The 20,640-nt window shown below is 57.7% G+C and overlaps 1 protein-coding gene across 2 annotated transcripts; it reads right to left on the bottom strand.

The window, feature by feature from the left end:
• Positions 1-404: 404 nt before the first annotated feature.
• NPC1L1 (NPC1 like intracellular cholesterol transporter 1) lies at positions 405-15,003 on the bottom strand. 2 transcript variants are annotated; one of them, XM_033088091.1, is made up of 19 exons: positions 14,811-15,003; positions 12,335-13,875; positions 10,403-10,503; positions 9,878-10,050; positions 9,604-9,732; positions 9,159-9,341; positions 8,587-8,701; positions 8,345-8,472; positions 7,847-7,984; positions 7,528-7,617; positions 5,283-5,473; positions 4,984-5,108; positions 4,305-4,431; positions 4,155-4,210; positions 3,648-3,798; positions 3,294-3,525; positions 3,083-3,196; positions 2,842-3,004; positions 405-1,322 (listed from the first exon to the last, which is right to left on the bottom strand). In XM_033088091.1, the coding sequence occupies exons 1-19, from the start codon at positions 14,862-14,864 to the stop codon at positions 1,150-1,152; spliced, it is 3,984 nt and encodes a 1,327-aa protein (XP_032943982.1). In that variant the 5' UTR covers positions 14,865-15,003; the 3' UTR covers positions 405-1,149. The 2 variants fall into 2 exon arrangements, with proteins under 2 accessions (XP_032943982.1, XP_032943983.1); XM_033088092.1 differs by lacking the exon at positions 7,528-7,617.
• Between the last annotated feature and the right edge of the window lie 5,637 nt (positions 15,004-20,640).

The raw sequence follows: 20,640 nt of genomic DNA on the forward strand, positions 1-20,640 counted from the left end.
TTAGAGCTGGAGGCATCAGAATGAGCTTGTGTTTAGCCCAATATAGATGCAGATGGCTGCGGATAGAACTCTCTGTATGTACACGTAGCCACATGTATTTAGACACATATTTCCGTGCTCTCCCAGCTGAGGGCCCTGCACAGGAAGGGAGCAGCGGCGGGTCCCTGCACTGGCCAGACCCACAGGCTCTGTGCCTCCTGCTTGTGGGGGAGTTGCCTCCGCTTCTGAAAGTCACTTCTAAGGAAGGGCACATGATGGCCTGGCTACTTTCTTGCAAAAGGGGAGGGGAAAACACAAAGTAACATCTCCACAAATCACCCTTCCACATGTGGTATTTGTGTAATGTACAAAAATTATCTTAAACCCAGAGGCAGCCAGAATAAGACATGTGACATAAAACACCATTTCTCCTCAATAGACATTTATTAAGCACCAGTGTGCACGCACTGAGCAAGGTGCATTCCTCGGTCTACATTTCACGGGATCATGGTTGGGCTGGTTTGAGGCCCTGGCCGGTGCTCCAGGCATGTGACAGCGGTGGGAGGGCTGGCCTGTCCCCAGGAGCTCGCGCAGCCTTGCAGACACACTGGCAGCCTCCATTGGAGGTCTTAATAATGGTTGGAGCTGGAGGCCAAACCAAGTGTCATTTCTAGTGAGGTCAATCCATGACAGTATGTTTTCCAGAGCATTCTGCTGCCCTCCCCCACCAGCAGGAAGCCTCTCCCTGGCCTTCTGCGGAAACTGCAGCCAGGCTGAGGGTCCTGCTGTCTGTTCTCAGTGACGCTAAAGAGTCTTAAAGGCTGACACCATAGTGGGACTTTTTTGCCAGAGCGCTGGAGGGGGGTGGGTAGGAAGTGGGCGATTATGGGAGAGTTCTGAGTCTGGAACAATTGTCAAGAAGTGTGTCTTATTCCTGGACACCCGAGACCCAGGTCTCAGGGAGAAGACGACTATCCTGTGCCAACTTCTTGGAAATGAGGGCCCTGCTACCAGGGCTGAGAGCCCATCAGGGACCTGCTGGCCAGAAGGTGCCCGTCATGGACATTCCCACAGGGACAGCCTCTCCTGGGCCCTGAGGGGGAGGAGGGGTCAACGTTCCCACCGGGGAGTCCTCATTGCCTCTCCAGCCTGGCTGGGGCCCTGGCTGCATCACGATGTCTGCCCAACCTCACAGCTGGCAGGATGTTCAAAGCTGTAGTTGACGTAGATGCTTTTGGCCATGCTCATCGGGGACGGATGCTTTGGGCAGGAAGCCATCCTGGCCATGACTGCCTCCTCTGCCCGCTTCTGCTCCAGCACCAGGCCTGGGTTGGCATCAGGCCCTGCAGAGGGACAGACAGACAGGACCACGGTCAGCGAGGCAGCCAGCTGGGCGGTGCAGCCAAGAAAGATCCGCAGCTGAGCCTTAAGCCCCCCCACTGCACCCTGTCCTTCACTCCATGCAACCCCGAAAAACCAGCAGCCAGTTCAGCTGTCATCTGCGCTGAACCCGCTGACCTTCCACCTTCCAGAGCAGACCCCCGCCGTCAGCATGACCTGGCAGGGGAAGCCCTGACACCCCCACAGCCTGTGCATCCCCCTCTCCTTTCTCCGGGAGCATCCTATGCTCACACCACAGTGAGCACTCCCTGCTGGGAAAAGCTGGTCCTCACTGCTGACAGACTCAGGGCAGGGAGTGGCCCTGGGGCCTCTGTGCCTGTCACTCCTTTCTGGAACACTGCCTAAAGGCCCATACTGCAGGGAGGTTCTGGGCCACTCTGCAGGGGTGAGACCTGCGAGTTCCTCCTTCCCTGCCTCCCAACACTCTGGGGTCCTCCCAGAGGCTGACCCAGGACTGCTGCTCACCTCCCACCCACCATCCCCAACACACACTGTCCTTCCCAAGAGAGTCAGGAAATCCCTGCAAAAGACTGGGGTACCGGGGGTGGGCACTGGCACTGCCCTGTGACTGGGCCACGGCCTCAGTTTCCCCATCAGTGAGTACCTACCTGGAGGGGTGCTAGGAGGACAGGCGTATATATATTGGGGCACAAACAGCCTTCTGCAAATGTTTGCTCCCATGTTACCACTATGGTTATCACCATCCCTGGGCAAACTGAACTGCTGCCCGCTTGCCCACCCTGACGGGGCCACACCCTCACCCTGGGGCTCCTTGAAATCGCAGGGTGGGGACAAATGACCATGCTCCAGGAGGAAACCGGAGTGGACACTAGAGATGTTACTGGTAGAAGCTGAAATGGTGACCTTTCTGCAGGGCTATGACAGTCGCCATGAACAATTCAAGGACTGGACTGTCTGGAGGGGACATGGGAGGGCGGGGCCAGAGTCAGCCACAGGATGGGCAGCAGCACCAGGAACAGTCGAGAAGGTCGAAAAAATCTAAGGACCAGCGGCTGTGTGCTGTTCAACAGGCCGTGGTTCATCCACACTATAGGATGTGCCTCCAAACTGAGCTGTCAGCCATCAGAGTCACAAAACCAGGTTTGAAGATCACACCAGCACGTGTGAGTGGGTGACAGAACGGGACAGAAACTCTGAGCACTTCACACGCAGCACTGTCCTGTGTGGTGTCTGCCCCACTGTGTGTGCGGGTGTCACGTGCACGCACTTCGTGCCGAAGGTCAGGGTTAAAAGGCCAGGAGCCTATAGCCACCGACACTGTCTGACACGGATGTCTACTGACAAGGAAAAACGTTTTCACGTGTTACAGTGAAGAACCTCACAGACCAGGAGCGCCTGTGCTCTCGGCTGGGCTGTCCCGGGGGCACAGATGAGTGCCCGCACTGTGCCTGAGGCTCCTCCCTGAGCGTGGGCAGCGCCTGCGGGGGGCCTGGCACTCACCCAGGTAGCTGAGCACCACCGGCAGGAAGACCAGGCCGTGCAGCAGGCCCAGCAGCGTGATGAGCAGGTTCAGACGGAAGAAGAAGATGTGGATGAGCTGGGCCCTGGCCAGGCCCAGGACCAGGATGCCAGGCAGGTTAGTCATGGCCACGCCGGCGAACACCTAGGGGTCCCAGGCAGCTGTCAGGCTGGCATGTGGCAGCAGCCCCGCCCAGGGCATCTCACCAGCCCACCCACTCACCGCACTGCCCATGGAGATGGTGGCCTCCTTGGCCCTCTCCAGCCGGGTGGGTTTCGTGCTGACAGCGAAGGAGCGTGTGATGTGGGACACGAACTCCACAGAGATGCCCACCGCCTGTGGGCAGAGGGGGCTTCAGCGCCAAAGAGCCAGGGAAAGCGTCTACCCTTGCAAAGAAAGGGGTGTGCCCGTGAGGCCCTGCGCCCTGCGGTACCGTGACCAGGTTGATGAGGGACACGGCGTTGTAGCTGATGCCCCAGAGTGCCATGAAGCCCACGGTGTCCACCAGGATCATGATGATGGAGAAGAGGTTCAGGAGGCCGGAGCGCAGGTCCATGCCCAGCAGGAGGCAGCAGACGACGAAGGTGGGCACCAGGCAGAGGCTGAGCATGAACAGCCCCTCGGGCACCACCGTCAGGTACTGCTCGTAGAACACGTTGGTGATCCTGCGGGGGGGCGCGGCTGTCACATGCGGGCGGGGCCTCCCGCGCCCACTTCAGGAGGAGAACGCAGTGCGCAGGCGTGGGTTGTGGGGCGCCCCACCCGGCCCCGCGGCCCCCAGCCTCACGTGTAGGGGAAGACCTCGAAGGCCGGGTCGGTGCCCTCCACCTTCCGCAGGTCTGCGGTGATGTTGGCCGCCAGCGCCCGAGCTGCCCGCAGAGCCTCCGTGTAATCCTGTGACGTCTTTAGGGGCGTGTGGTAGGCCATGAAGCGCGAGGCTGCCGCGGGTTGGAGAGGAAGGCCAAGGTCAGAGCTCGCTCCCTGCGCCCTCCAGACTCCCAGGGACCTGGCTTCAGGACTCAGCCGCCACTGTGTTAGGATTCGGGATAAATTTGCGGCAAGGGGCCTGCAGCTTGGTTTCGCAGCAACCCTGCCTCTGACAGATGGAGCGAAGGGCCAATGGTCCCAGGTGCTGGTCTGTGGATTTGGGGTGGGGAGGAGGAAGCAGGGCACGCAGGGGTGAAGCCTGGGACCAGGAGCCCAGTAACCGACCTCCAAGGAGGTGCTTAGAAACCTCCATGGAGGAGCAAGGGGAGAAGATGGGAAACTGGGCCTCCGTAGAAGCCGCACTTACCTAGAATCTGGCCCTCGGGGCCCAAATCCACGGAGGTGCTGTACGCTGCCAGGCCACTGTGAGGTGAGGACAGAGCAAAGGCGTGGCCGGGACCAGCTCCCCAGGCCTGAATGGCCCCGCCCTCCGCAGCGGGCACCCCACCGGGCCTACCCTTTGGGACACTTGATGTTGGGCGGGTCATTCAGGAACCAGGGAAGGTACTTGTGGAACTGCTCCACCGTTGGCCGGACGGGGCCAAGTGTGAGGCTCACACAGCTCTTGAGACAGGCCAGGGAGTCTGCAAAGACAGCAGGGGCTCTGGGCAGCAGCTCCCGGAGAGCCCAGCTGGCCCCTGATGCTGCCCATGCCCTCACGGCCCGGGCACGTGCCTCTAGCAGGCGACAGTAGCCCGTGTACTCTAGAGCACTCTGCCTTTCTCTCTAACTGAGGGGCTCTCCTCTCCGTTACAGAAACTGCTGGCCCCGACAGTCAGGTGAGGAAGGAAAGTGTGGGGCAGAGAAACAGCCCCACAGGGCCCATGCTCCAGGGGCAGGGCCACGTGCCACCTCGGCTCCCTCCCGACTCCCACTGCCTGTGAGAGCCCACGTGCCCTGGGAGCATGGGCACAAATCAGGAGGGACACAAGTGCAGGAGCACCCGGCGGTCCAGCTGGGCATCCACCGTTTGGGCCCGGTCACCCACACGTGTGCTCTGAGCTGGTGCCCCCACCCTAACTGACCCTGTAGGAGCGCATGCGGGGCTCAGGCAGCCTCGCCAGTCTTTGCCTTTCTCTTGCCTCAGTTTCCCCAAGCTGTGGCGGGTCAGGAGCCCCCAGAGGCCTCTCACTCACTGACAGTCGAAGAGCAGAACTCGTCTTTATGGGGGCCAAAGGCATAAAGGCGGCAGCAGGAGGACGGGGTCAGCCAGTCGATGAAGTCATCCACCCAGGACGAGGCGGGGATGGCCAAGTAAGATCTGAGTGTCAGGGAGAGGCGATCAGGCAGGCGGCGGGTCCTTCCAGGGACCCAGTACCCACACTGGGCCTCCCCAGGCACATGGCAGCAAGCGGGCATCAGGGTGGGGTCAGAGAGGCAGGAAGGGGACGAGAGTGAGTGGGGGCGCAGACGGGGGTGTGGGCGGGGAACTCACTGCTCAGGGAACTCGGTGGCATACTGGATCTTCTGGGTTAAGGAGTAGTTTTTGCAGCCCGCACTGGAGCAGATGGCATTCATGCCCATTTGGCTGGAGAAGTTGTAGCCCCCGGTGGTGACAAAGTAGACTGGGGCCCCCACTTCAAAGTAGCGGTTCAGAAAGAGGAAGTAGTCAAGCAGGTACGAGTCCTGGAATGGAGGACAGTCAGTAAGGCCAGACCAGACGCATCCCTAGGGGCTCGCTCCAGCTCACTCATGGACGTGCCCTCAGGCACACACCGAGGTACCCACAGGTGCACACTCACGCAGGTGTACACTCTCAGAGCTGTACCCACAGAAGCTCATGTCACAAGGTGCACACATCCGGGAATATGCACAGAATACACTCAAGGAGGAACAAGCACAGGTTACAAGCTCCAGCCCACGTGAACACACAAACACGCAGTACGTGTGATTGACCCCTTCCTATCATCCTGTTGGGCACAGCCACACTCTACCAGGCTGGTCTGTGACCCAGCCCACGTGCGTGTGCACCTGTAAGCATCCATGAGCACACGCTGAGGCCTGTCCCCTTCCTAAACATAAATCTTCAGAGTGACATCAAGGAAGATGGAGGCGCAGGCAGCACCAGGAATCCATCGCCCCACGCGGACAACACCTGCACTGGCACTATCTGTCTTGTGCAATTATTTTGGAACTCTGGGGACTAGTGAGAGCTTGTAGCTTCCAGGGAAAGACATGGCTGGTGAATTGTGGTTAATTTGGGTCGATTTCAGCTCAGCGTGGTTGTAGCCCCCAGCGCCTCGTCCTCCCAGCCCTGTGGCAGGCAAGGCGGCCACACGGTTCTGGGAGCAGGTTGCACACAGCTTGCAGGATCCAGGGCGGGCTCTAAGGACCCCACCCTTGGATGTCAGGGATCTGGGTTCTGACCACCGGTTGCTTCTCTGATCTCAATGGTGAGCACAGAGTCAGGCTGCCATTGCGACCTCCACCACCTCAGGCTGAAGTGACTTCCAAGATATGTAAAGGGTAAATGCCTGATTTGTTGGTGTTTGGGGTTGGTTTTTTTCCCCACTTTTTTTCCTTTTTGGAGCCAGACATTTAAGGAATAGGAAATTCAAAAGCAAAGTCATCTCAAAAGCCCAGGGAAACACAAGGCTCAGAAAAGAGCTGATAAGACTTTAACTTTACACTTCAGGCTAATTTCCAGGATGAAGACACCAGCAACAGTCAAATTAGGGGGGGGGGGAAGCAAATCCAGGGGAAGGGGGAGAATCTGATCTCTAGAGCTCTAGAGTTACCACATAATAAGACTCAAATGTCCATTTTTCATCAAAAAACCCACAAGACACACAAAGGATCAGACAAGTATGGCCTATATCTAGGAACAAAAATAAATCAATGACACTAGTGCGGAGAAAGACCAGATGGTGGAGGTCCTGGACGAAAACTTAAAAACAACTGTCAGTCCCTGTGAGGGGTGACTGTGGTGGCAAGGTCATTGCACGTGCTGCTGGCTTCGCTGCCGGCTCTCACTCCCTGCGACTGAAAGGTGCTGTCCCGCTGTCCACTCTTCCCTCATCGTGTCACTTCCAAGGCCAGCAGCACCTCCAGGCTGGGCTCCTTCCAACGCCAGGCCCGTCACCATCCCAAGAGCGGCCCTGGCTGTCTGAGGCCCCTGGGTCCTGGGCACCAAGACGTGCTGCTCACAGCCACCAGCCCTCACACTCAGACAAGCAGCGGGTCTGGCCCCTCTTAGGTGACCCTGTCAAGCCCACGTGCTAGCCCTGACCGGGTGGTCAGCACCTTCCCCACCCTGCCACACACCGTCACTCCCACAGGTCAGTGCTGTCACTCTGCTGCCTTCTCTGCAAACCCTACACAAGCTTGGACCCCCCTCAAACCTCTCCTCTGGCCAGGAGCCTCTCAGAGCCTCTGGGAGGTCTTTCCTGCCCCGGGGTGCACAACCCTCAATGTCTATCAGGAAGGAGCTGTACCTCGGGCTGCACAGGGCAGGCACTCAGCCAGCAGACGGTCACTCTGCCTGTATAGTTGTGTCACACGCCCCCTCCAGATGCCTGGCCGTCTGCCTCACGTGGCCTGTGGTTGGTGATGAGGCCCTCTCCCCTGGTCCACATGGGGAGCGGTCCTGCACCCCCAACAGACCCCTGGCCCAGGCCACCCAGCTGCTGTGTGCTGCAGACCCTCCCCAGCCCCAGGGGACAGGCCACAGCGCAGCTCACCTTGGGAAGGGCCAGCTCCTGGTCCAGCCCCACGCTGATGTGGCACATGAAATAGAGACCCACCCCAAACAGGGCCAGGAACACCAGCAGCTGAGGAGGGAAGCGCCAATGAGGGTCTCCCGCATGATGGTCCTCCTCCCCGCCTGGTCAGCAGGGGGTGGGAGGTGACCCGGGGACATTCTGTTCTTGGGCCCATTGAGTCCCAGCCACTGGCCACCACCCTGTGCCTCGGCACCTGGACCTGAGCAAGGAGAGGTCCAGGCTGTGCAGCCCCTGCCCCGGGGCTGTAAGGACCACACTGCCGCTCCCGGCCACTCACCACGACCACACGCGTGACCCGGTGCAGCAGGAATGGGGCGTAGACCTTCCGGAAGAAGCCGATCAGCAGCCCCTCGCTTTGGCCAGACGAAGGCAGCTCCCGGGTGCGGATGCAGCAGCAGACGTCCAGCCGGGAGGCCTGGGGGGAGAAGCCCTTCTGGTGGCCGCAAAGCAGACGCCGGGGACCACCTCCATCCCAGGAACCAGGGGACACCAGTGTGCTGTCCCCTTTGCTTCTCTTTTCTACGTTGACAAATTACTTCCAAATTCTGCAACAGCAGCTCCCTGTCAACATCTGATTTATATTGTATTTCGCGACTTCATGTACTTTAGCAAGTTTGATCACATTCCCCAAAATGAGCAAAACAAAATTACTTTTCTGTGGGACATTGGGACTCAACCATTCCAGCACAAAGTTCCGGCTGCGACCCCACTCTGAGCCTTCTCGGCAGCAGGAAGCTGCCCCATCTGGCCAAGGTGGGGCTGGACGGCCCCCTACCTCCTGCCTCCTGCTGTCCAGAGACACCAGGGCCACGAAGGCTGACATCTGCAACAGGAAGTCCAGCATCACCGCCACGCCGGAGGTCAGCGCAAAGACCCGCACAGCGGGCATGGGCGTCAGGGCACCTGGGGGCCGGAACTGAGTCTCAGGGCACAGCCCCTGCTGACATGGTGCAGAGGGAGGGGCTCCCACACCCACAGCCTCCCAGCCTCCTCGCAGGGTGGGGCTGCCAGGCTCACCCAGGAAGAAGCAGATGGCCTCGGAGACACTGCACAGCAGCATGCTGGGCCCCACGCTGCCCAGCGCTCGGCCAATGTGGGCCTCCCGCTGCTCCCCGGGCCGCCGCGGAAGCCTCTGGGTGGGGACAGCAAGAATGGGTCCAGGCCCACGAAGGCAGCTGGCACAGGCCCTCACCCCCACCACGGCCATCACCTAGAGATCCTCCCCAGTCGGAACAGAGCCTGCTGACTGCTCTGTCACATGTCCCTCTTCTCAGGGCTGGCCCAGAGGATTGCTGGGTGTGCTTCGGGGTGTCTGTGGCACATTTGCCCCCAAGGATCGCTGGGACCCTCAGTGTTCGCCAACAGCAGAGACTCCATCACTGAACACCACACGGCAGCGTGCCAAGAGGGGCTCCAACGTGCCGTGTCACCCCCTCACCACAGGCATGTGGCTGGCGGAGAGCCAGAACCGGGGTGCACGCAGGACAGAGTGAACGCAAAGCACTGTGCTCTGCGTGAATGGCGAACCGCGTGGCAGGGTGTGGGAACCTCAGGACACCTCGCAGGTGGCCTGGGATGGGCGTGCTCACCTGGTACTCTAGGACGAAGATGAAGATGTTGTCAGCCCCCACGGCCAGTACCAGGAATGGCACCACCTGAAGGACCACCAGGGAGGAGGGCACGCGCAGGTAGGAGAAGAGGCCCATGGCGGCCATGACGGCTCCCAGCACCACGGTCACCCCGCCCAGGCCCAGTGTGGCCTTGGCATCCACCTGCAATGGGATTGGTCGGCCTCCTGCTGTAGGGCTGGTGATCAGCTCCACCCCAAGCAAGAGGAGGCCGCACCTCGCAAGGCACTTTTCCCAGTAGTTTTGCGTTTCACAGGTGGGGTCTGTCAGGGAGCAGGGGATGCTTCTGGGAGGTGTCCCCCAGGGGAGCCACTGTGTTGTGTCTCCTTTGCAGCAAGGTGCTCTGGTTGGGAAGGTTCTAGATGCCCCTTGACGTGCCACCCCCTCCTCCCCTCCCCCCGCTCACCGGCACACGGCTGCAGCTGGTGTAGCTGCCCAGGGCCAGGGAGATATACAGGAAGATGACCAGGTAGCTGACAGCAAAAACTGGCAGGTCCTGGGCTGTGGTGCGGCTGACCTCGTCCTCCAGGGAGCGCTGTGGACACAGCCAACCAGCCCGCTGACCCCTGACTACCTTGGACCCCACCAGACGGCATGCCCAGGCCCAGGGTCACTCAAGAGAGGGAACCCACCCAAAGTCAGTGGGGCTGTCCCTGAGCCGGGGGCCCTGCAGCCCTTACCTCCGCCATGAATGTGACTTGGAACATGCCGGCAGTCCGCCTCTGGAAGGCTTGCACCTCCTCCAAGAAGCCCCCCTCCCAGAGCTTGGCACGGGCCAACCGGGGGTCCCCAGGAGGGTAGTTGTTGAGGGAAAAGGTCATGATCAGAGCCTCCGCCTCTGAGTAGTCCTTCCCTGGGAGGAGGAACACTCAGCCACCCTCCAGTGCACCCCTGCCTCCCCTCCCCCACTTCAGCTGCATCTCTCCCCCCACCTCCCTCATCTGAGTCATTGTCTAACCCCTACCCCCCACTTCTGTCTCAACCAAAGGCAAGTCCTGTGGACCCAGGCACAAAACCAGGGAATTGGAACAGCCTTGGGAGAAGATGAAGCAGGTGGCCGAGAAAGGAGGCAGGACCAGCAGGTCTGTGGCCTCCCACCAGGCCCTCACCATCCCGGCCACCCCAGGCAGCCAGAAACCCATCAGCACTCCCACCTCCTGCCCCATGTTCCCCATTGCGGCCTCCCCTGGGGGCACCCAACTTACCTTTGTAGCCCCCCACGGCGAGAAAAGGGAAGACAGGGGCCCCGTAGTCGGCCATGCAGCTCAGGGCCAGGGCCGTGCCATCTTTAAAGGTGAGTGGGGCGCTGAAGCGAGAGGAAGGACCTTTCTAGGGCCACTCCCATTGCGTTGCCCCACCCCAGTCCCCCAGCACCATTGCCTGACCCTGTGGTCAGAACCGTTTGTCCCGACAAAATTGCACACTGCCCAGTGCAGAGTGGACCAGAGCTCCCCAGACCGGGGTGCCTGAGCTCACTTCGCCTCACACCCGTGGACCCTCCAGGCTCCATGACCATTGCATCCTGGACAAGGCAGGTGGGCGAGCATCACACACGGTCCCCTGGGATGGAGCTGGACAGCCCCTGAGTCCTGACCACCAACCACCTCACAGGCCTCATGGTGCCCTCAGCCTCTCCTCCTGCCGCCTGGAACCCTCCAGGCCCTGAGTCAGATCTCTCTCTTTCATGTGGACAGTTTACAAGCCCACTGACCGTGGGCCAGTCTCCGCGCCCTTCCACAGAGCCCCTTCAGCAAGTGCTCTGGGTGACTGAGTGTTTTGGTCACCAGTTGTCCTGGCTGCTGTGGGACCTTGAGCAGCTCATCACACCGCACAGAGCCTCTCTTTCCCTATCTCTGAAATGGGGCTCATTGGACCTCCCAAGAGTGGTTGTGAGCGTCCAGAATCAGAATAAAGCCAGCGTGAGGGCTGGGAGCCCAGGTCAGAGCTTCCCCTCTGGCCTGCAGCTCTGAGGGTGGCCTAGGGGCCCAGGAAACAGACTCCAGGAAGCCCCCAGACGGGCTTGCCCTCTCTTCCAAGGACTCTCAGTGTGGCCCTGCAAGGGTGACCTGTCGGCAAGCCAGAACTGTTTTCATGACGCTACGACGCTCTTGGCTTTTTTACCTTCTTTTGCTCTTGACTGTGTGAAATACAAAAGTTCACTAAGGTGGCTTCCAGACCACACTGAAGCTAATGGTTAAGAAAAGACCACCAGCTGCATTTTGGTGCAGTGTCTAAGAAATTGCACAATTACCAGGAAAGGTAATCAACACCTCTCCCTCTTCGGGCTGCGGGGTGAGCCAAGTGCTGTCACTACACAGAACCGGACACTGAATCTGGCCCCTTCAAGACACTGAAGAGATTTGCAAACATGCCACTCTTATCAATGATTTTTTTGTTTGGAAAATATAGTTATTTTCTCATAAAAATATACCATTTGTGTCAATATGTAATGGGCTTATATTGCTATTTTTAAAGAATTAATATTTTGTCACTACTCAGTTTTCCTCTCACACGGCAAATGTCGGAGGACATAACCTCCGCCCAAACCAGGCCTCTGTGGGGTCGTCAGCCTTTTGTCAGAGTGCGAGAGGGCCCTGACACCAGGCGTTTGGGGACCTCTGCCCTCTCCAACCTCGGGGATCCTACGTGCCCACCTGCCCCCTCCGGGTGGGTGGGTGGTTCCAGCTGAGGCCCAGGGGCCTTATTGGCATCCAGTTTGCACCATGGCAAACGGTGGGAGGGGCTGTGGCTGTGGCCTGCTCAGGGACACCCAGCCCAAGAGATCGGGGCCTGAGACCAGCCACAGCCCCTGCCCTGGACCAAGGACACTCTCGAGCTTCCCACAGCCCTGCTGGCCCGCCCAGAAGCAAAGAAGAAACAGAAACAGATGCAAGAGCAGCGCCATCAGTGCTCTGTGACCTGCAAACCAGGAAAGTGCAAGGATACTCCTGCTGTGTCAGGAGCCCTGCAGAACCGGAGGCTGGGGAAGCCCGATGGCCACGTGCACATCTGCTCCAGTGAGCGGGAGCCCCACCCGAGGCGTGGAGAGGAGCGACCGCTTGGCAGCTGTGTACCTGGCCTGGTTGCAGAGGCCTTGCCGCCCCCAGCAGCGCCCCCTCCCGCGGTGGAGGACTCACTTGGCGCAGTAGAGGAAGTGGTCCTTCCAGTCGACCTGTGCGGTCTGCCCGGTCAGCGTCTGGTTGGCCGTGAGCAGCAGGCGCGTGCGGTTGTTCTGGAAATACTGCAGGAGGCTGTTGATGCAGCAGTCGGCCAGGCTGGCGTTGTGCGGGTTGAGGGGCGCGTAGCAGATGTCGCTCAGGGACACGTTGCGCTGCTCCTGGGGCGACCACACCTGCAGGTTCCGCAGCCGCTCCTGCAGATCCAGCAACTCCAGCAGCAGGTCTGGGGCCAGCACGCCGCTGAAGTTCTTGGGCCCCAGCAGCAGAGAGTCGTACCTGTAGCTGGGCCGCTGCGGCGCCGTCAAGATCACCTGGTTGGTTCGGAAGAAGGGGCCAAAATGCTGGTCATGGAAAGCCTTCTCCTTCCGAGCTTGGCTGTTGGGGGCTGACCACAGCTCCACGGGGTCCGTGGTCAGTTCTATAAAGGCCAGGCCAGCGGCCAAGGCCACCACCACAGCGATGGACACCGCCAGGACGGTCAGTGGCCACGAGGCCACCCACGTGCCCCAGCTCTGGAAGCACTGGCTGAGGAAGTTGTGGGTCCAGAGGCTGATCCTGCTGGAGAGGCTGAGGTCCGCCCTGCGGCCGGGCATCCCACCCTTGGAGCTGCAGGACGCCAGGCCGGGCTGCACGCGGAAGGCAGTGAGCACCGCAGCGAGCACGGCGAGGACAGAGCAGAGGATGATAATCAGAGCCAGCCCGCCCGCCATGCGGCCCAGGCGGAAGGTGGCGTCCAGGGCCTGGGGCCGGACGATGGCGGGGCAGGACGCCGCGCAGTCCTGGCAGGAGCAAGCGGCCGCGCCGTCGCCCCGGGACTCGTTGCAGCGCGTAATGTTCCCGGCCAGAGGCTGCATCACGCTCCCCGCGGCCTGGCCGGGTTCCCACAGGTGGAACGTGATGTCCAGGGGCGCCAGGCCGTTCCCCGTGTCCCCCTGGTAATTGAGCCAGCGCTGGGCGTTGCAGAGGGCGGAGCCGTACACGCCGCACATGGCGCCCACCGCCAGCGAGGCGGCCGCGGGGATGCGCACGCGGCTGCAGGAGTCGTACGTCTCCTCCGCGAAGCTGCGCTGGTAGAAGGCCTCGTAGGCCACCACGGCGGGGGGCTCGCTGTCCCCACGCACGGCCACGCGCGTCACATTGATGAAGACGCTCTGGTTGGGGCTGCACGTGTTGTGACAGTGCAGGCTCACGAAGTTGTCCGAGCAGGCCGGGCAGCGGGTCAGCAGGGCCTTGGTGATCGCCAGGCTCGCCTCCAGGGACACCAGCTGCTTGTGGGAGCAGCAGGCGTATGTGGTGGTGGGGCCGGTGTACAGGCCGGGGCAGACGCGGCGCAGGAGGGTCAGGTGGGCGCCGGTGACGTGGCGGGCAGGAGTGTTGGACAGGCAGGACACGTTGGACAGCGAGGCCAGGCTTCCGGACAGCTCCGGGTTCTTCCCGCACTCATCGTAAAAGGCGCAGTAGCCCGGCTGATGCTTCGGCGTGTACAGCTCGCCCCAGGCCTGCGGAGCAGGGCATCCTTAGCCTGAGCCCAGCAGGTCAGGACGGGGGCGGGGGGGGGGGGGGGGGGGGGGGGGAGGAGGCGGGCGGGGCGGGGCGGGTTGTTATGGGGGGAGGGATCAGGGAAGGACTCAGCACAGGAGGGATGGGCAGTGGGCACCCGCAGCGGGGTGCCAGGGAGCCCTGGGGGAGGGGGTGCCGGGGCGGCACTGGGGAACTCCCATGGTGTCTGGGGTGACAGGAGGATGGGTGCAGCCAGGCCTTCATCCTGAGTAGCCGGGTTACTGAAGAAAGGGAGGTGACCCACCAATCTGCATTTAGTAAGGTCAGGCCAGGGAGTAAGGGGCGAGTGGGGAGACCCTTGGAGGCCGCTGCGGGGTCCTGCTAAGAAACGCTGCCCCTGGACGGGTCCAGGACCCATTCCAAGGAACTGATTGGGCGCCAGGCCCTGCGCACAAGGCCACCGGCGACCATGGCAACCAAGCTGCAAGCCAGGCTGAAGGCCAGGGGCCCTGCTGGGCTTCTGTGCAGGGCCTCCCCTGACCTCACCGGCTTGGGGCCTAGAGCCTTCACCAGCCTCCCAGATGCGCAAGTGGGAGAGAAACATGAGGGGTGCGGCCCCAGATGCTGAGTCCAGTGTGCCATTCTGGGAAGCTGCCCCACAACAGGCCACAGTGTCCACAGCTGACCAGGGATGGGAGACACTTAGTCACACCCAGTGCAGCTGCCCCCTCCCCAACCCTTGTGTCCATCTAACCCCATGACCTGGACACTTGGGCAGCCCAGGACCCCCACCCACACCCTTCCTCTGGGTGCCTAGGATCCCTGACCTGCCCAAAGACCAGCCCCCAGACCCAGGCCCTCCCTCACTGTCACCAAGCAGCCCCTGCCACCCCCAATGGGAGGCAGCGGGAGTGGACACAGGCATCAGACTCACCGAATGCAAGAGCAGGGCCCAGAGCAGCCAGCCTCCCAGGCCGGCCTCTGCCATCCCGGCACCAGGAAGGGGCTAGAGGGAAGTGAGACCTGGCCACTGGGACAGCCGGACACAGCCAAGGGCTGGCTCCAGGGACGCACACAGGTCAGCTTCCTGCCAGAGACAGCCTGGCCTGACTGGGCTGGGGACCAATGACGCTGAGCGCTCGCCTCCGGGACCTTCAGCAGGTTAATGATCCACCTGGCTCACCCCCCACCTTTGGCCCCACCCTCCTGGATGAGTCTCCCAGTGGAGGTGTGAGGTGTCCCCATCACCCTTTCCAAATCGACCTAAGCCAGGGCTGAGCCAGCTGGAGCCCTGCCACAGCCGTGCACTGAGCCTCTGCTACGAGGTGGGTGGGCTCGGCATGGCCCTCTGAAGCTCCACGCACCCCTCCACATGTCCCCGACACCACCAGCCTCAGACCGCCACTGTCCCCATCCCCCTCCTGGGACATGGCCAGGTCTGGGTGGGCACACCCTTGCACTGTCATCCTTAGCAACTGTTATTAATATTAACAGCCTGATAACAGAAGGAACAATTCAGGGGTAGAGTGACGCAGTGACAATAGTCTCCTCTGGGTGGAGGGGGAGGGCCAGCATGCTGGGGTCTGACCCTGCACAGAGGTCCCAGAAGGGAAGGCCTTGCCCGCCCCCCATGCCTCCCCCAGCCCTGGCTGGGAACGCAGGCAGTGGCTGCCCCACCTGGGCCCAGGCGCTTGGTTCTCAACTTCTGCTCCCTTCCGATAGGGATCTTCCTATCACCAGGATGGGCCAGACCTTGGTCCCCTTATCAAGGCTGAGCTGGTAAGGGCAGCCTGTGGGGAACATCCCCATGCAACCACCCGCTGGAGGCAGGTGCGGAAAGGAACCTGCTGTCTTCCAAGTCTCCTTCATGGACCCTGGCCTGACCCAGTGTGAGCTGCCCAAGTGCAGGTCCGGGAAGACAGAGGCGAGGGTGGGGGGGACCAGTGCAGGCTGGGGCTCACCCCTCAGCCCTGAGTCTGGAGAGGAGCTTCCAAAGGTCAGACCTGCCCGTGTGCAGTGATCACCATGTGCTTGGTCCAGGCCCTGCTCCCATTCTCCGTGGCTGGCAGGTGCTGAAACCCAGCCCCCACTTGGGGTCTCTGTCCTCCCGGGTGTACCCCCAGCAGCAGACCTGAGACAGGGACTCCAGGGCAAACAGTTCGGTTGGGAGGTGACCCCAGATGGCACTAGCAGGGGAGCAGGATTGAGCCAGGGGAAGGCGGGAGGCCAACCAGGATGCACTGGAGAGCGGGCTCCCCAAGGCCCTTGGGAGATGGGGGGGGCACACCTGGGTCCTCCAGGCAGCAAGGATGAGACTGCTTGCCTACACACCCCCACCAGGCACTGGCTGTGGACACTCCCTGCAGCTGCAGCCCTAGGCCCCTGTGGCACTTGTCAGTCCGAGGGTGGCCCTGGGGGCGCCCCCTAGATGCGCAGCCCAGACAGGAAGCAAAAACGCAGGGCAGACTCGCCCAGTCTCACTGCCCTGGCCCCTCTGATGTGGTGCCCGCAAGGCTGGGCGATCCTCGCTGGGTGTGTCCCCTAGACGACGGATCTCCCCCATTGGCTGGTTACTGTATTTCATTATGATGAGTAAGTTTTTGGTTAATGGCTTATTTCCTTGTTTTTGCATTTATTTCCTTACACCCCGATCCTAGAGATGTGATTAGTGTGTCAGAGTGCCATGTTTATGACCCCAAGTGCGTAGCTCGTCCGCCCCTCCCTCGAGCAGTCTAGGACATGGGGAGAAGTTCATTATCAGGTTCCCGTACATCGATTCCTCAGGGGTTGACATTCTTTCCGCTGACACCGTCAAGAGCCAAAGGTGCCGGTCACTAGCCTCACCCGCTGTGTGCATTCTATCTGTGCTCAGTCTTTCCAAATTAGTAATTGGAACACGACGCCTCATTTTCAACTTTCCTTGATCACTAGTGAGCTTGAATAGACCCGAGCAGGCCCAGAGAGGGAACCGGGCTGAACCCAGTCACTGAGCACAGGAGGGGGTGAAGAGGGGCCGGAGGAGGCGACTGAGGCTGGCTGGCTGCGTGGCTCCAGGGGCATTCGGGCTCTGCCGGCCAGGCTGAGGTCGGCTAAGGCGACCTTGTTCAGCCAGCCCTGGCTCCTGGGTGATACGCCCCCTGCTGGGTGTGTGCAGGGCTCTGATCAGCGCGGGTTCAAGCAGTCTGCTGGCACTTGTGGCTCGTGGCGGTGAGCAGCCTGCAGGCTGAGATGTGGGGTCTAGTCACCTACTGGCACCTTCCTAAGCATGTCCCCAGCCCAGGAGAGATACACCCTGCTCTCCCAGCCTCCTCTGTATCAAGTGGCTCCATGGCTGGTTCTGGCCAATGCAAAGCCTTTGGTTTCTCTTAATAGACTTGATTTTTTTGAGCAGTCTTATGTTTTCAAAAAAACTGAGCAGAAAGCCGAGCGTCCACAATTATCTGTCAGGCCCACACTTTCCCTGTTGGAACATCTTGTATTACTGCCAGACGTGGCTCACAATCAATGAGCCAATATTGACACATTGCTAACTTGTCAATAGTTTACATTAGAGCTCACTCCTGCCTGTGGACATTTTATGGGTTTTGACAAGTATGTGATGCCGTGCACCCACCATTACAGTATCACCCAGAATAGTTTATCTACCTCAAACCCCGTGCCCCATTTACCCCTCCCTCCTGCAGCCCGACAGCCACTGCTCTTTGTGTAGCCATTTTTTGTGTGTGGTAAAATACACAAGACATGAAATTTACCACCTTAACCACGTTTAAGTGCACAGTTCAGTGATATTAAATACATTCACGTTATTGTGCAACCATTGGCACCCTCCATCCTGCCAATTCTTTTCATTATGTAAAACTGAAATCCTATACCACTAAACACTAACTCCCCTCCCCCGCGCCTGGCCCCTGGCACCACATCTACTGTCTGTCTCTGAACTGACTCCTGCAGGAGCCTCCTGTACGAGGATGCACAGGATTTGTCCATCTGTGACGGGCTTATTTCACTCAGCATACTGTCCCGCGGTCCGTGCTTGCTGTAGCCTGGGTCAGAGTCTCCTTCCTTTCTAAGGCTGAATAATTTTCCATTGTGTGTAATATTCCATTTGCATATCCATTCATCCACTTGGGCTGTAGTTACTGTGAACAATGCTGCGGAGAACACGGTGTGAAAATATCTCTTTGAGATCCTGCTTTCAGTTCTTTTGTGTAAATACCCAGTAGAGGAATTGCTGGGTTATATGATAGCTCTAGTTTAATTTTTTGAGGAACCTCCATACCATTTCCCACAGCTGCTGCACCATTTTACATTCCCACCAACAGGGCACAGGTTCCAGTTTCTCCATTTCCTTGCCAACACTTGTGGATTTCTGCTTTTTTGATGATGTTATTCTAATAGCTGTGAGGTAGTATCTCACCATGGTTTTGATTTGCATTTCCCTGGTGATTAGTGATGCTGAGCACCTTTTTATGTGTTTCTTAGACATCCATTTGTCTTCTTTGGAGAAATGTCTAATCAAGACTGTCATGCAGGGCAGCCTGCGGGGTCTCTGCTCCCGCTCCCCACATAAGAACGCACGATATGGCTAGGCCAAAAAGGAACACCCACGGAGCCATAGGTAGGGCAGTCATACTACTATATTCTCGCTGGCGGCTGGATCCACACTGTCCGCAACCCACCATCCTAACTGCAATCCGCGCTTGCCAGCTCAGCCACCATCTTCTTTCTAGCCCCCCTTTTACTGCTAGCGTAGCCACAGCAGTTATATTAGTGGCCAATGGCTCACTGGTTACAGCTGACGGCCAACTAGCCACAGCTGATGGCCATTTGATCACAGGTGATGGCCATTTACTACCTGAGCCAGCACCTTTCTATGTGAGGCCGAGAGCTTGGAAAATGCTTCTTGGGGCTCTGTCCCCACAAAGACCTTTGCCCATTTTTAAATCAGGCTTGCTTGTTTGTTTGTTTGTTCTGTTGATTGTTAGGAGTTCTCTCTATATGCTGGGTACTAATTCTTTACCAGATACATGAAATATTTTCTCCCATTCTGTGGTTGCCTTTTTACTGTGTTGATAGTGACTTTTGATGCACAAAATTAATTTTTCACATCAAATTTTTCCTTTTGCTAACTGTGCCTTTGGTGTCATATCCAATGAATCTGTACCAAATCCAATGTGATAAAGCTTTGTCCTATGTTTTCTTCTACAAGTTTTATAGTTTTAGCTCTTAAGTTTAGGTCATTGATCCACTTTGAGTTAATTTTTGTATCTAGTATTAGTCAGGGTCCAACTTCATTCTTTTGCATGTAGATATCCAGTTTTCCTAGCATTTGTTGAAAAGACTACCCTTTCCCCACAAAATAGTCTTCGTCCCCTTGTCAGAAATTATTTGCTATATATGTGAGGGTTTATTTCTGGGTTCTCTATTCCATTGGTCTGTGTATATGTCTGTCTTTATGCCAATACCACAGTGTTTTAATTACCAAGCTTTGTGGTAAGTTTTGAAATCAGAAAACGTGAATCCTCTAACTTTGTCAAGATTATTTTGGCTATTCATTGTCCCTTCAGATTCCAATATGAATTTTAGGATGGATTTTTCAATTTCTGCAAAAAAACGTCATTGAGATTTTCATAGGGATTGCACTGAATCTGTAGATCACTTTGGGAGCTTTGACATCTTAACAATATTAAGTCTTTCAACCCATGAACATTGGATGTCATTCCACTTATTTGTCTCCTTCAATTTCTTTCAGCAATTTTTTGTAGTTTTCAGTGTACAAGAATTTCACCTCCACAGTGAATTTAATTCATAATTATTCTATTTTTTAAATGCTATTGTAGATGGAATTGATTTAATTTCCTTTTCAGACTGTTCATTGTTCTTGTATAGAAATGCAGATTTTGTGTTGACTTTGTATCCTGCAACTTTGCTAAATTTATTAGTTCTAACAGATATATAGACATGATATAGATATAGATATCTCCAAAAAAGTATACACATTTTAAGAAAGGAAATCTGTATTAAAATTGTAATACTCAATATATACCAATAACAAAAGATGAATACAAGTTACGTTTGTCTTCTGCAATTACAGGAGGTGCTCAGAGTGCTTCCCATCAGCGTCCAGACACTTCTGATTATGGTGAACTACTGCTTGAGCATAGATAACATCTCTTAAAATGTGTAGACATTTTTTGGCATCCCCAATACACACACACACACACACACACACACACACACACGGAATGCTGCTGCTGAGTGTCATCCAATGGAAAGGCAGGGAGCTTCGATACAGGAAGTGGCCCATTGAACCTTAGTTAACAGTGTGTGACAAGTTTCAACTAGTTTGATGCAGTCAGTCAGGTGTGAGCTACGGTTTGAGGTGTGTTTTAAAGTGTGCCATAAATCATGGATCACAAACAATGCATTAACATGAAATGGGCAAACAGTTTCATTCTCCATCATGACAATGCTCTGTGTCACACATCACTTCTGGTATATGGCAATTTCTGTCAAATAAAAACATTACAGTGTGTCCACCTTATTCACCAAATCTGGAACCATGCAACTTCTGGCTCTTTCCCAAAGTCAAAATGATTCAGGACATTGAGGCAGCCATGAGAGCACGACAAAAGACACTCACGAAAGAGGACTTCCAGAATGGGCTTCGGAACGTGGCAAGAAGGACGGGATAAGTATGTTCGAAGCAAGGGGGGTACGCTGTGGGGGATTAATGGCAATGTGTCTTTTACTATAATACTTTA

The sequence above is a fragment of the Rhinolophus ferrumequinum genome, chromosome 20 (genome assembly GCF_004115265.2).
Source record: "Rhinolophus ferrumequinum isolate MPI-CBG mRhiFer1 chromosome 20, mRhiFer1_v1.p, whole genome shotgun sequence".
In the NCBI taxonomy this organism is placed as follows: domain Eukaryota; kingdom Metazoa; phylum Chordata; class Mammalia; order Chiroptera; family Rhinolophidae; genus Rhinolophus; species Rhinolophus ferrumequinum.